This window comes from Hesperophylax consimilis, chromosome 20 (assembly GCF_061612785.1).
Source record: "Hesperophylax consimilis isolate HC1 chromosome 20, BYU_Hcon_1.0, whole genome shotgun sequence".
Lineage (NCBI taxonomy): Eukaryota > Metazoa > Arthropoda > Insecta > Trichoptera > Limnephilidae > Hesperophylax > Hesperophylax consimilis.
The window spans coordinates 14310874-14324649 of NC_142855.1; the positions used below are offsets into that span (position 1 = coordinate 14310874).

Here is a 13776-nt window from a genome sequence, read left to right on the forward strand (position 1 = left end):
TAACGTTGTTGCCTTCCGTCCGTATTCTAATACTAATATTATTAATTCCGTTATGCTGTTATAAAATATATGTGGAATCAATTTATTATATTGTCGCGTTCTTGTTTTAAAAATTCTGTTTTGAATTCATTACTTTTCCTTCCGTTTATATATTTTCCAACAAGACGTTGACAGATCTCGCATATACCACAAACATTTTTTTAATCTTTAAAAAGTCCCTCTAGACAGCATACCCAAAAAAGACAGGGAAATTAATTCCTTAAATAATTTCAAATTGCTTTCTGTTTGCGAAAAAATAACTGGCGTTACGATAAGAATAATTCGTTGTCTCTTTCATACTCTGAGTTTACAGATAAAAAACTTTATAAATATGACTGCTTGGCTGTTTCCATTCATTGTAGATGTAACATCGTAGAGTGCGGTACATTATAGAGTACGGTTTTAAAAATAACTTCACTTCAAAGTATTTTTCAAAATGAGTTCCTTATCAGAAATCGCGTTCACTGTGTTAGTAATTACATCTTTAGTTTCGGGACAGCGGCAAGGTAAGAATTATAATAATATTTTCATACTTTATAAACAGACCAACTTTAAATTTTCAATTTGAATTCTGAATAATTGTTTTTTTCTAGTTTTTCTTTTATATATTCAAACTGATTGATAATGACTTTGAAAGGCGAAACATCTGTCACGCTGATTAATAATTACACAGAACATTTATAAATAAGCATTTTTTTAAATGAATTAAATAAAACTATTGTTTATTGAGTAGATTAAAGAAAAACTTCAAATTAAAATAGAGTTCTGAAAATTAAACTTGATAACAATAAATAGAATATAATGTGTTTTCTATTTATGGGTACCTAGTACCAACATTCAAATGCAGTTTAATAAATTAGACTGATTAATTGTATTTCAAGTCAATAGTTTTTAAAAAGACGTTTATTAATACATTTTTTACAAAAAAATCAATTCGACAAGTATTTACTTACAACACTAAAGTATTTACTTACAACACTAAACAATAGATTTACCGACATTTATTGAATTTTAATTTTTCTTACTGAAATCTGTCATTTCGACAAATTTAATGCTGTTTGTTAAATAAAAAGTCTTTAGTATTTTTTTTAATCAATACGTTTTAAATTAAAAAAAGTTTTTTCGTGTATGTTTTTAACTCAATTTACTTTTTTACTTCACACATATTGTTACGTAAATCCAATCTGGTAGGATTTATAATATTATGTAAGAAGTATTGGATGATAGGTGACTGAAACTTTGTTATTTTGTGGAGTTGTCTGCAATGGTCACTTCCTAATTCAACAGTCAATTGAAAAATGTAAATCAATTTTTGTGTTCATTTTCCTACAATCACGCACACAGGATTTTATCTTGTTGCGGCCAAGTTTACAGAAATATGCGATGCATAATTATTGTTTAAAATTTTTAAATTCTCTGTAGGTGTGAGTGAAAACCAATTTCAAATTAAATTGGTTACTTAATTAGTGACCTAAATATTTCGTTATTTTTTGAATACCGCACAATAGTCCCAACTGATAACATATTATTGTAATCATCGTTTTTCAGTTTTCTCGAAAAATGTCGACATTTTGATTTTAGTTTATTAGGGAAAAAACGAACACATATTTTATCAAAATAAAGACATAATACATGGTTGCATGAACCAATGAAATTTCCGAATAAAATACAAAAAAACATAAATAGTTATACAGTAGAACCTCGTTTATTCGAAATCCACGCGACATCAAAAATAAAATTTCTAATTAACGAATTCCCACGAAATTCGAAATTTTATGAAAAAAAAAATACGCCGAAAATCGATTTTCTCGGCCGCCTCTTCAAATCCGGGTGGTATTTTAGGAGTAAATTCGTATTTATACCAATTATTTCTTTATTTTCGCGGCCGGCCCTTTAAATTCAGATATTCGAAATAAATTCGCAAAAATACGATATATTTCCGTATAAACCAAGAATGCGCGGCCGATTTCCGTCGCAGCCGACCCTTAAAATCCAGATATTTAATGTAAATTCGTAAAAATATGATATATTTCCGCGTAAATCTAATTTTATCGGCAGTTTTTCGTCGCGGCCGGCCTTTTAAGTTCAGATATTTGAAGTAAATTCGTAAAAATATGTCATATTATTTCGGCGTGAATCGAATTTTTTCGGCAGATTTCCGTCGTGCCGTATTTTTTAACTCGGATATTCGAAGTAAAGTTAGTAAAAATACGATACGTTTCCGCGTAAATTGAAATTTCGCGTCCGATTTCCGTCGCGGCGGGCCCTTTAAAATTCAGATATTCGAAATAAATTCGTAAAAATACGATACATTTCGTAAAACGTATTTTCTCGGCCGTTCAAACTCGGCATTCTAGTGTAAATCGATTCAGATTTACAAAATAATAATACTAATTAGGCCGATGTAAAAATACATTGTTCGGCGTTTTACCGCCACGGCTGACTTATAGATTCAGATTTACGAAATATTATGATTTATTTTCGCTAAAATAATTTTTTTTCGAATTACACCAACAAATTTTCGTGCGCGGACAAAAATAAATTTCGAATTACGAATTATCGAATTTCGAAATAAAAAACCATTTTGTACGAAAAACAATTTCTGCGGAAATTTTTTTGGCGAAAATTTCGAATTACGCGTTTTTTAGACCGGTCGGTGGCCGAGTTGACATCGCGCTTGGGTCCCACCCAGGCGTAGTGTGTTCAATTCCTCGACTGGCTAAGTCCTCCATCACAACACAAGCAACATTTTCAGCTTACTGTGGTGGTAGTAGGAGATTTTCAAATATTGTCAGGTTATTCGTAACCCGGGAATGTTTGTCTTTCTTTTAAAAAAAAAAAAAAAAAATATTAGAATTATCGAGGTTCGAATTCACGGGGTTCTACTGTACCACTTTGCGCAAAGTTTTTCATAAATAATTTGATTTTGAATAACCATCTCAATTTTTTCATCTAAAACGACCGGTGAAAAATATTAGCACCAATGAATTATTTTAATCCTATCAAGAAGCTGTCCGTTTCCTATTGTTTTTCCTTCGTGAGGTGCAATCTAATGACTTGTGATACACTTAAATATTTAACACACTTCTGTGATCCTCGCGAGGCGTAGTCCGTTTCTGTACTGTTCCTGCCGCGAGGTGCAGTCCTTAATATTGGAAGGTTTGTCACGATTTACTCATTAACTCTTATAATGTAGAGTGCTTGAGGTAGTACCAGTAGAGTCACCAGTTGAAGTAATTACATACCATTACACAATGCTTCTCTTTGTCTTCTTGGAAACTCTTCTATATATGTATATTTTTGTGGTGCGCCACTGGTCTCTATACAAAATCCATGCATTGATATCTGCTAAATCCAAAATGTTACAAACTGTTGCCAGTGAGATTCTGCTTTCCCGACATATGTTTTCTCCCTCTGACCAACCAAATAAGATTACCTATAATATGAATAACCAAGTCTCCTTTTTCTGTCACAAATTGACATATTAAATGACCGTCATCTTTTCTTAATTTTAATACTTACAAATGTATTACCAAGAGAACCTCATATCCGTGTGAAAATAATTTTTTAACAAAACACTAATTATTCAATAAATAAATTAGTACAGCGCCCTTGAGGTAATTTTTCACGAAAATGACGTTATGTAAATTAGCAAAATATTATAATATAAAATGATAAATTATTTTGGGTCATTCTACCGAATGTATTAGCGCGTTTTTTCATGTTAAATATTTTTTGTATTATTAGTTTAAGTGACTTACTAAATAACTAACCAAGTTTAAGTTTTCATTTGAAAATCTTCAATTTTTTCCCAAATAATACATTTGTTGTGGTCCGTTGGAATCATTTTTGTAATCAGTGATTTTTGAACCACAAAGTATTGATTATTTCGGAAATTTGAACTCAGTTAGTTATTTAGTAATTCCACAACTTAAAGCTACTTGTGCTAATAATACAGTTAATATTTAACATGAAAATCACATTTTGACCTGCTCGGGGGAATGATTCTTTATGAAAAAATTTCGACTAATTTTCAAATTCAAAATTTTTCGATTACCAATTTTTCCAAAATAATTTTTTTCACAAAAAATAAAAAAATTTCTATGCTTCACATAATATCAAATAAATAAATATTTTGATAAAGATTTCCCCACCAATTTTCGATTTTACACTTTTCCGGGATTTTTTTTTCCGAAAAATAACAATTTCCCAACATGGAAAATTTTTACACATAATATCAAAAGATAAATATATTTATGAGAATTTACCAAAATCAAATTTTTAGATTTTCTTAGAAGAATAATTGATCTTTTAATTATTTTTTTTTCAAACTTCATACATAAACTATAATAATTATTTTTAAAAAAAAATTCCCCACCTTTTTTCTGACAAATTCTTCCCGAGGAAATTTTTTCAGCAAAATAAAGGATCCAGAATCAAAAATTTCCCAACAGAAAAAAAAGTATTCCAAGATGAAAAATTTCCAAACTTCGAATAACAAAATCAAAAAGAAAACTAAACATAACGTTTTCCAAAATTAAAAATAATAATTGTTCTGAAAAAACTAACTTATGAACCCAACATATGACTATTTTCCTGTCATGTTTATTTTCCCGGTGACTTTGCTGCAAGTCATCAAATTTCAATGTTTATTTTCAAGTTCTGTTATAATATTATTATTGTTACACAAAACCAGAATAATAACAGAACATTCAAAGAACTTGAAAAACGACTTTGAAATTTGAATCGTTCAAATTCCATGAAACAATCCGTCCTAAGATTTATACCAAAAACTTCAATGCCCTGACTTGAGTTGACAAGTCTGGCAAATTATGGTTATGGATTTTATTTCAAAATAAACAATTTCGGCTTAATTCTTTGATTTCTCAAGTCTATTGGTAGTAAAATTCTTAGTTAATTGAAACTCCCAAACTTATATGTTAGTATTTATCCGTCCAGTGGATTTAAAATGAACCAAATAACACGTACATATATTACGTAGGCATTCACAAATGGTTTTTATTTGGTACCTATGTGATAAGTCACTTTTTGATGTTTGAAAAAAAAATTTACAAAATCATTTATGCTTCCAAGAAAATCGGAAAATTTTTCGGTAATTTTTTAAAAATGTTTTTATTTTTTTTCAATTTCAATTTTCCAAGTTGTGAAATTTTTTATTTTTACGGAAAAAAATCCTGGAAAATTGTATAATCAAAAATTTTGTGGGGAAATCTTTATAAAAATGTTTATTTTTTGATATTATGTGAAGTTTGGAAATTTTTATGTTGAAATTTTTTACTTTTTGTGCAAAAAATTCTTTCGGGAAAATTGGCATATCGAAAAATTTTAATTTTGAAAATTGGTGGAAATTTTTCATAAAAGAATTATTCCCAGAGCAGGTCAAAAAGTGATTTACATGATAAATATTTACTGTATTATCAGCAAAAGTATCTTTAAGTTGTAGCATTAGTCTGTTTAACTTACACATCGATGAAACTACAAACGATGCAAAGATAATGCTCGCTTTTATTTTGAGAATGGGGGCAAAGTTTAAAAATGTATTAATTTTAAAACATCTATATTGCTCATTAGTACCAAGTAAATTAGAATATAATTCAACAGTATGGTCACTGGACAACAAAGTTCATTCTCAAGCCTTAGAAAAGGTACACAATAAATTCCTTCAGTACATCAATTTTAAAATGAATATTTCCATCGAACTTATAAATTATAATAACTTACGTACCGAAACCAAACTTCTCAAACTATCAGATAGAAGATTTTTAACTGATATATTATTTTTATTCAAAATTATCAAATCTCTAATTGACAGCCCTGAATTATTGGAATTAATTTATATGAATGTACCTGCCAGACAAACTCAAATCAAAGACACTCAAAGACTCGTAAAGAAAGCTCAAATAAAAAAAGATATTCCACAATAACATGTAGTGACTCCACATGCAATGTAGATTTACCGGTTTTTCTACGAGTTTCCGGACACCGTGTACATTCATGAATATCATTCAACCCGACACACTAAATAATGTTATTACAGTAAAAAAAAACATTTGTTTTATTCTGTATTTTTTAATCTTAATAGTTGAACCCGTGAAATTGACGGTTTCCGAAAATCTTGTGTTAAGGTGAAATGCAACGTACGTTATAATATACGTATCCACAGATGGCGTTAATTTAATTATTGTATTTTAATTCACTCAAAACCCAATTCTTTCAAGAAATTCATTCAAATACAATATTGTATCGATAATTCCATCCAATATTGTATTTGTATGCCTCTCTTGAAAGAATTGAGAAAACAATTTATTCATATTGCGTATGTACGGGCGCAAACAAATAATTTGTTTTAATATTTAAAAGCATAACTTGCCAAAAGTGTATTTTAATTATTTTATGAAAATACGCTTTTTGTTAGTTTGTACATTACATATTATTATTTACGTATTTTCAAAATTGGAACTGATTTGTTAAGAATTCAGACTATCCTATGATTGTTCACGGGTCTGCGCTAGTTCTGTACTATTTAGATTAATGCCTAACTAATTCATAGAATGCCTATAAGACAAGTTTGGTTTGACACTATATTTCCTACAAAGATAGACAGATAGTTTATAATATGTTATTTTGCCGTGGACGGAATCTATATGTAATATATCTATTAATATATTAATATATCTATATTATAAAGATGTCTCCTGTGACAGGTTTCTCTATCTGCACAGACAGGCTGAGCCACAGCAACGCGTGGCGGGTACAGCTAGTAATAATTTTTTTTTAAATATAAATTAGCATTATTTGCGCCCTTCATTTAATATTCTTAGGAACTTGAGGAAAAGACAAATGGGATCCACCTCTGGTCTGGAGCCCCAAAATGCTAAAATAAACCTTGTCTTTGCGCAAAAAGGGCGGTTTCGTTCGACAGATTCTCCTATCTTAATAAACTCATTGCAATTTTTAGAGCACAGGCGTTAAGTGAGAATGCTATCCATGTTCTACCGGTATTTCAATGGAAGATGCTCCGAATAACTAGCGCACCAACCGCGCTTCCAACATTTGTCATATGAAAACAGGTAGTTTTTACGACTCGTTGCTAAGTTTAACCGCTTAGCTGTGAATGATTTCCTACAACAAAGTTTTCTTCAAGACCCAGGTTCATTCATTCAAAGATGACATATTCCCCCAGGGAAATTATTTTGTGAAATTGTCCTGTGTGGAGTTAATGTAAAAGAAAGAATTATTCGCAATGAGATGGCCAAATAAAAAACCACCTGTAATCGTGAACTAATTATTAATGAGGGGTAATGTCATCAACTACGAATACAGAGGTCGCGGGTTCTTCTCTTTTCTGTCACTTGTTCTCACTTGGTTCTGATATAATGTTGCAGGAGACCTGTGTGTCGTGGCTGAAACCGTTCAGCCTGGCGTCTGCACACATTTCTTCAAGTGCCCCGTGGTCCTGGAAGCGGCCATTCAAGGAAAAGCAGCACAGGTGAGGTCACATGGATAGTCTTGTATAGTCCCTCTATGCTTGTCAACTTAATCCGTAAATCAAATTATCTATCAAAGTTATTATTATAGGTTTGGTATTCTTATGTGGATATTTTACAATCAAAAACACAACAGTACAAGGTCAAAATTAATGCTATGCATAAAACCTTGTCTTATAAACATTAGTAAAGGTACGGGTTCAATTCCCGTTGGCGGCATTTATTTTTACTCGGGAGATATTTTCAATTTGTATTGATATTTCAGGCGACTAATGATTGCTCAAAATTATTTGTTATCCTTTATGCTATGCATAAAACCTTGTCTTATAAAAATTAGTTTATCATTAAAAAAATAATATTGAAATAAATGTTCTAAAAACCACATCACAGAACAATGAATATAGTTATTATATAGCAAAACTATTGACAGTTATTAAAGATAAATACTTTTAAAAACTTACATTAGCAATAATCTCACAAGGAGTAATGAATAAAAATGAAAAAAAACCTCACAAAACTCTGGAATAAAATACCTTAAATTGGACAAACCAATAATGATAAATGTATAAAAGCATTCAATTATTGTAATTATTTGAGTAAAATCTTTATTAAAAATAAGACAAGAGAGAAAAACTGTAAAACTCTGGCTTTTATCAAGTTAACCGTTCTAATTGTTCGTCACATTACATCGGGCAAACTGGTAGAGCGTCCAAAAGCTGCTTACGAGAATACGTCACCAATTATTGGGTGATGATAAAGGTGAACTGTCCAATGTTGCGTCACACCTGCTAAACAACAAACACTCGTTTGACAAAGACAGAGGTGAAAGTTCTCCATACCTGTAATAAAGGACAAATCATTACAAATATCCCGCCTGACTTTAAAGTGGACCCTAACTTTGTAATGAACAAACAATTAGAAGCTTATACCAAGTCTCAGCTCCTAACTCTAATGTAATACTATCACCTATATGCCAACTGGGACTTTAGACCCCTTACTAATAAATGTGTTTTATATTTTACACAACTGATAAACACCAATTTATGTATGGTAAACGGTTGTTTTAATAAACAACTAATGTTGTGTAAAATTATAAACACTTTTATCAGTAAGGAGCCATTGCAATATAATTCTTATTTTAAATTTGAAAAAAAATGTTACATAAAATATAATGATTTATAATTAAGTAGGTACCTATCTAAGTAACTACTTACAAATCTTATGATTAGGAAATTATGGTTTTGATTTATTAAAACTCCTAAGGCCTCTGGCATATTTGTCAGAAGGTCAGAGTAATTGCAATAAAATCTGTGATTATTTCAATAAAAGGGTTCAGTTTTATGCAGTAATAACTTTATTCTTCTTCTTACAAATGTACATTCGAGGATCCCACCACTTACCCGCCCCGGTATAGGTAACTTATGGTTACCACTTCAGGGCACTTACAAATGTACACATTGACAGGTCTCTTCTTAGTAATAGACAATAGGACAAGGTTAAACAGTATTGCCAACAAAACAATGTTTACAGATACCTTATAGCCAACCAACATCCCTTCTCAATGTAAATACAGTTGTTAAACATCAACAAACTAATAATAATTCCTATTTGATAATGTTATACAGTTTTGGCCATAACACCACACTTATTTAAATGTTTTACAATCAGCTCTCTGCTTAAAGCTTTTGTTAATATGTCAGCTGGTTCCAAATTTGTGTTAACATGTCTTACACAAATCTTATTTTCTCTGACCAATTCAATGATAGCGAATATCTACATGTTTTAATCGCTTTATAGCATCTGTATTTGCATTTATTAATGCCGACTGATTGTCACAAAATATATTAACAGGGCAAATATTTTTAAAATCAAGTTCAATTAGCAGATTTATAAGCCATGACACATCACTAGCAGCCATGCTCATAGATATATATTCTGATTCAGTGGATGACAAAGAAACAGAGGCCTGCTTCTTTGAACTCCATGCGACAAGACAATTATAAATCAAAAGTATATAACCAGAAGTGGATTTTCTGTCCTTGATATCACCACCCCAATCAGCATCGCAATATCCTTCCAAAATGATATCATTACATTTAAAAATTAACTTATAATTTAGACTATACATTATATATCTTAACACTCGATAACAACGATATTAGTCAAGTGTAAGAATTTGAGAACCAATAAGGGATCAGGTCCTGATGGTAACCCGCCAATATTTTTGAAAATGTGCAGAGATGTTCTTGCCAGACCACTTAGCCTTCTTTATAACAAATCATTACAAGAAGGTGTTTTTCCAGTCAAATGGAAAACGGCTTTCTTAACACCTATATTTAAGAAAGGTTGTAAGAGCGATATAAAAAAATTATAGACCCATCTCTAAACTTGACTGCATAGGAAAGTTGTTTGAGTCAATAATATATGACTATCTATTAGCTCATGTAAGTAAATATATTATCATTGAGCAACACGGGTTTTTCCCTCGGCGTTCCACAACAACTAACCTTCTCGAATACTCCCAGTACATCCGCGATAGCATCGAAAAACGTTTACAAGTAGATGCCATCTACACGGATTTTTGCAAAGCATTTGACCAGTTAAATCAATCATTACTCATCAAGAAGCTGGAAAAGTTTGGCATAAATGGAAATACTTTGAAATGGTTCGAAAGTTACATTACAGAAAGAAAACTGCAAGTGGTTGTAGGAGGGTACTCCGCGGATCTTTTTACTGCAACGTCGGGAATTCCACAGGGCTCGCATCTTGGAACTTTGCTATTTTTAATCTTTAAAAACGACATAATTTTAAGAATAAAAACATCAAAATATCTCCTGTTTGCCGATGACCTTAAATTGTACAAAAAAATTACTTCACTAGAAGATTGCACCGATTTGCAAAAAGACTTATCATCACTTCATGAATGGTGTACACTAAATGATTTATATTTTAATGAAAACAAATGTGCCGTAATTTCATTCACAAAGAACATTAATAAATTCTCAAAGACATATCACATTAACAATATCCCTTTACTAAACACAACTTCAATCAAAGACTTAGGCGTGACATTTGACTCGTCACTTAGCTTCAATAAACATGTAGATACAATTTCAAAAAGTGCATCACAAGTACTAGGATTAACGCTAAGAATCACAAATTGTTTTAAAAGTACAGAAATAACTTTGACATTATATAAATCAATTGTGCGAAGTATTCTCGAATATGCATCAACAATTGGTTTCCCAATTATGAGATTCATAATTATAGGATTGAATCCATACAAAGGAAACTAACCCGTGCAATTGATTATCGTGAAGGTTTATCTGATCAATTTGGAACTTAAAATGACCGAATTTTGCACTACAAACTACACTCACTGACGGTCAGACGTAAACTTTCTGACGTACTGCTCCTACACAAAATTATACATGCATCAGTTGATACACAAACATTTTATCCCAAATTAACATCAATATTCCATCAAGAAAATCAACAAGGAGGATGAACGACATTTTCTATATTAAAGCCTACCACACAAATACAGGATATTTTTCCCCTGTACCGCGAACATTAAGAAATTATAACATTATACATGGCTCTAATAATGTAATAGACATTTTTAATGACCAATTTAAACACTTCAAAAAAATGTATTACCTTTAATCATATGAAGCTGATATTGTGATGAAACCCTTTATTTAATGAGAAGCAACATTGTACCTACCTAATCAGTGTCTCACCAGTACAGGTGTGACAATAACAAATCGTTTATGAACATATTTGTATTTACCTTTTACCCATTCTTATTTGTTATTTACTTCTGCATATTTAGCTTATTCATTTTGTTACTATTTTTGTTGTTAATATGTATTTAAACATCCATGTATGTAAATTCTTGGGCACCATGCCTGTTTTATGTACTTAAATAAAAAAATAAACAATAAAAAAAATAAAAAAACACTCTCTTTAATGCACTTAATAGCTCATTGTTGGCGCAGGTTTGATACCTACTTAACATAGAAACCGGAAAACACAAATCAGGCCTGGTACCTGATGCAGCATACATTAGACATCCTATCATTTGTCTGCACAAATTCTGAATACTGTTGTCTACAGCAATACTGTCTTTTACAAATATTTTAGTGTTAAAATTAGGGTCCAAAGGGGTTGACATAGGCTCACAATTTTGCGTATTAAATCTTTTTAAAATATTCTCCAAATATTCTCTCTGATCTAACTCTGTAATACCAGTTTTCAAATTTTGCTTTACATTTATACCTAGGAAATTTGATATTAGCCCTAAGTCTTTCATTTTAAACTCTTTACATAATATACTCTTAAATTTAGAAATATCTTCCTCGTTTGTACCAAAAATTAAAATGTCATCGACATAAAGTAAAATGTAAATTTTCTCATTGTGATAATACTTTAAATATAAACATGAGTCACAGTTAGATTTAACGAAACCCTCTTTATTTACAACAGAATTGAATTTTATGTTCCAACACTTTGGTGAACTAAATGCCTTCAGTTGATGAACATCAAAACTACTATTTGTCCATATTTCATATGGAGAATTTCATTCTTTACCTTTCCCAGTTCGATTCAAGACAAAATCAGCAGTATTTACCGCTTCTGCCTACAATTTCTTAGGTAAATTCTTCGCGTGAAGCATTGTTCGTGCTGCTTCAACTAGGGTTCTATTTTCCCTTTCAGCTTTCCCATTTTGTTCGGGAGTTTAGGGAACAGTAGTCTGGTGGGTTATCCCACGCTTGGAAAATATTTCCAATTATGAATTCTAGCCCATTGTCACTCCGAAATATCTTGACTTTGTTTCCAGTAGTATTTTTGGCTTTATTTATAAAATCCTCCAAACAGCGCTTAATCTCGTGTTTTGCTTCAACGAAATACACATTTCTAAAGTTAGAATAGTCATCCTTTAGAACGACAAAATATCTCGACCCGCCAATTGATTTTTCTTCCATGGGTCCACAAGTATCCCCATGTATGATTTCACATGTTTTTGTGCTCACATGCTCACTCCTCTTAAATGGTAGCCGGTGTATCTTTCCTTTCAAGCAACTTTCACATTGGGGTACGTCAGTTTGTTATACTTCAATGTTATTTTTCTGAATGGTAGCAGAAGTCGGGGACGCCCGAGGAAGACATGGCACGATCAAGTGAATCAGATACTCGAGTCGGGCTTGTCAAGAGTCAGAATAATAGAAGAGTATGTATGAGACGATGTATGAATGTGAATGAGGCAAGGAGTGTGTGCCAAGACCGAGTTGTTTGGCAGTCCGTCCTCTCTGCCTACCCCTGCGGGGAAACGGCGTGATGGTTAGTTAGTTAGTTAGTTATTTTTCTGCAATGCTTTCTTCACGTAATCAAAGTTTTGATGTGCGAATTTCTCATGCCACTCGTATAGGTCATTTTTAATAATATTAGCAACACTTGCGACCTCGCATTTGAAACGAAAATCCATATAGTATGAACGTATGAACTGTCTACTCGACTTGCTATCGCACAAACAACGCCATTTTTATAAAATAAACACGAACTGTCACTTGTGACAATAGTGTATCCGCGGTCAGCTGCGCATTTCACAGAAAATACATTTGACTTCAGATCCGGAACGAACAAAACGTTGTTTATGGTTGAATTTATCCATTTAATCCCATTATAGACTTGCACCGCCATCTGTCCACAGCCATCTAACACACTAATGATTGCTCCATTTCCAACAATAACAGACTTTTGCGGAACATTTGGAAATGATGTAAATAAAGAGCGATCGTTGCACATGTGTTCGCTTGCTCCAGAGTCAACTAACCACTTTGATTGTTCATAATTTGTATGCGCTGAGTTCGACACTACAAAAGCATTACTTATTTTCTTATTTTCCTTTGACTTTTTAAACCGAAACTGTGCCTTATAATGCCCGAATTTTCCACAGTAAAAGCATTTGTTTAACTTTTTCTCACTGTCTCGATTACTTCTACACTCAGCTTGTAAATGTCCGACTTTACCACACATGTAACACTTAACATTTCTTTTAGCTACGAACGCAGACGAGGACGAAGTATTTCATCGCTTTTAACTTTCACCCTTTCCTCTTCAATTGATAACCTAAATTGTCGAACGTTTGTTTGTCGTCTGGCGCCGATTCCCACGCCGATACAAATGTTTATATTCATCTGGCAAGCTCATTAAGACTTTAGTCATT

General features: G+C 31.8%; 1 protein-coding gene across 1 annotated transcript in view; it reads left to right on the top strand.

The window, feature by feature from the left end:
* Positions 1–409: 409 nt before the first annotated feature.
* LOC149414141 (serine protease Hayan-like) overlaps positions 410–13776 on the top strand; it is a 55310-nt gene continuing 41943 nt past the window's right edge. The window contains exons 1-2 of the mRNA XM_089644301.1: positions 410–545; positions 7446–7549. Coding sequence (XP_089500427.1) covers positions 476–545; positions 7446–7549 — 174 coding nt within the window. The 5' untranslated portion in view covers positions 410–475. The remainder of the gene's footprint in view (positions 546–7445; positions 7550–13776) is intronic.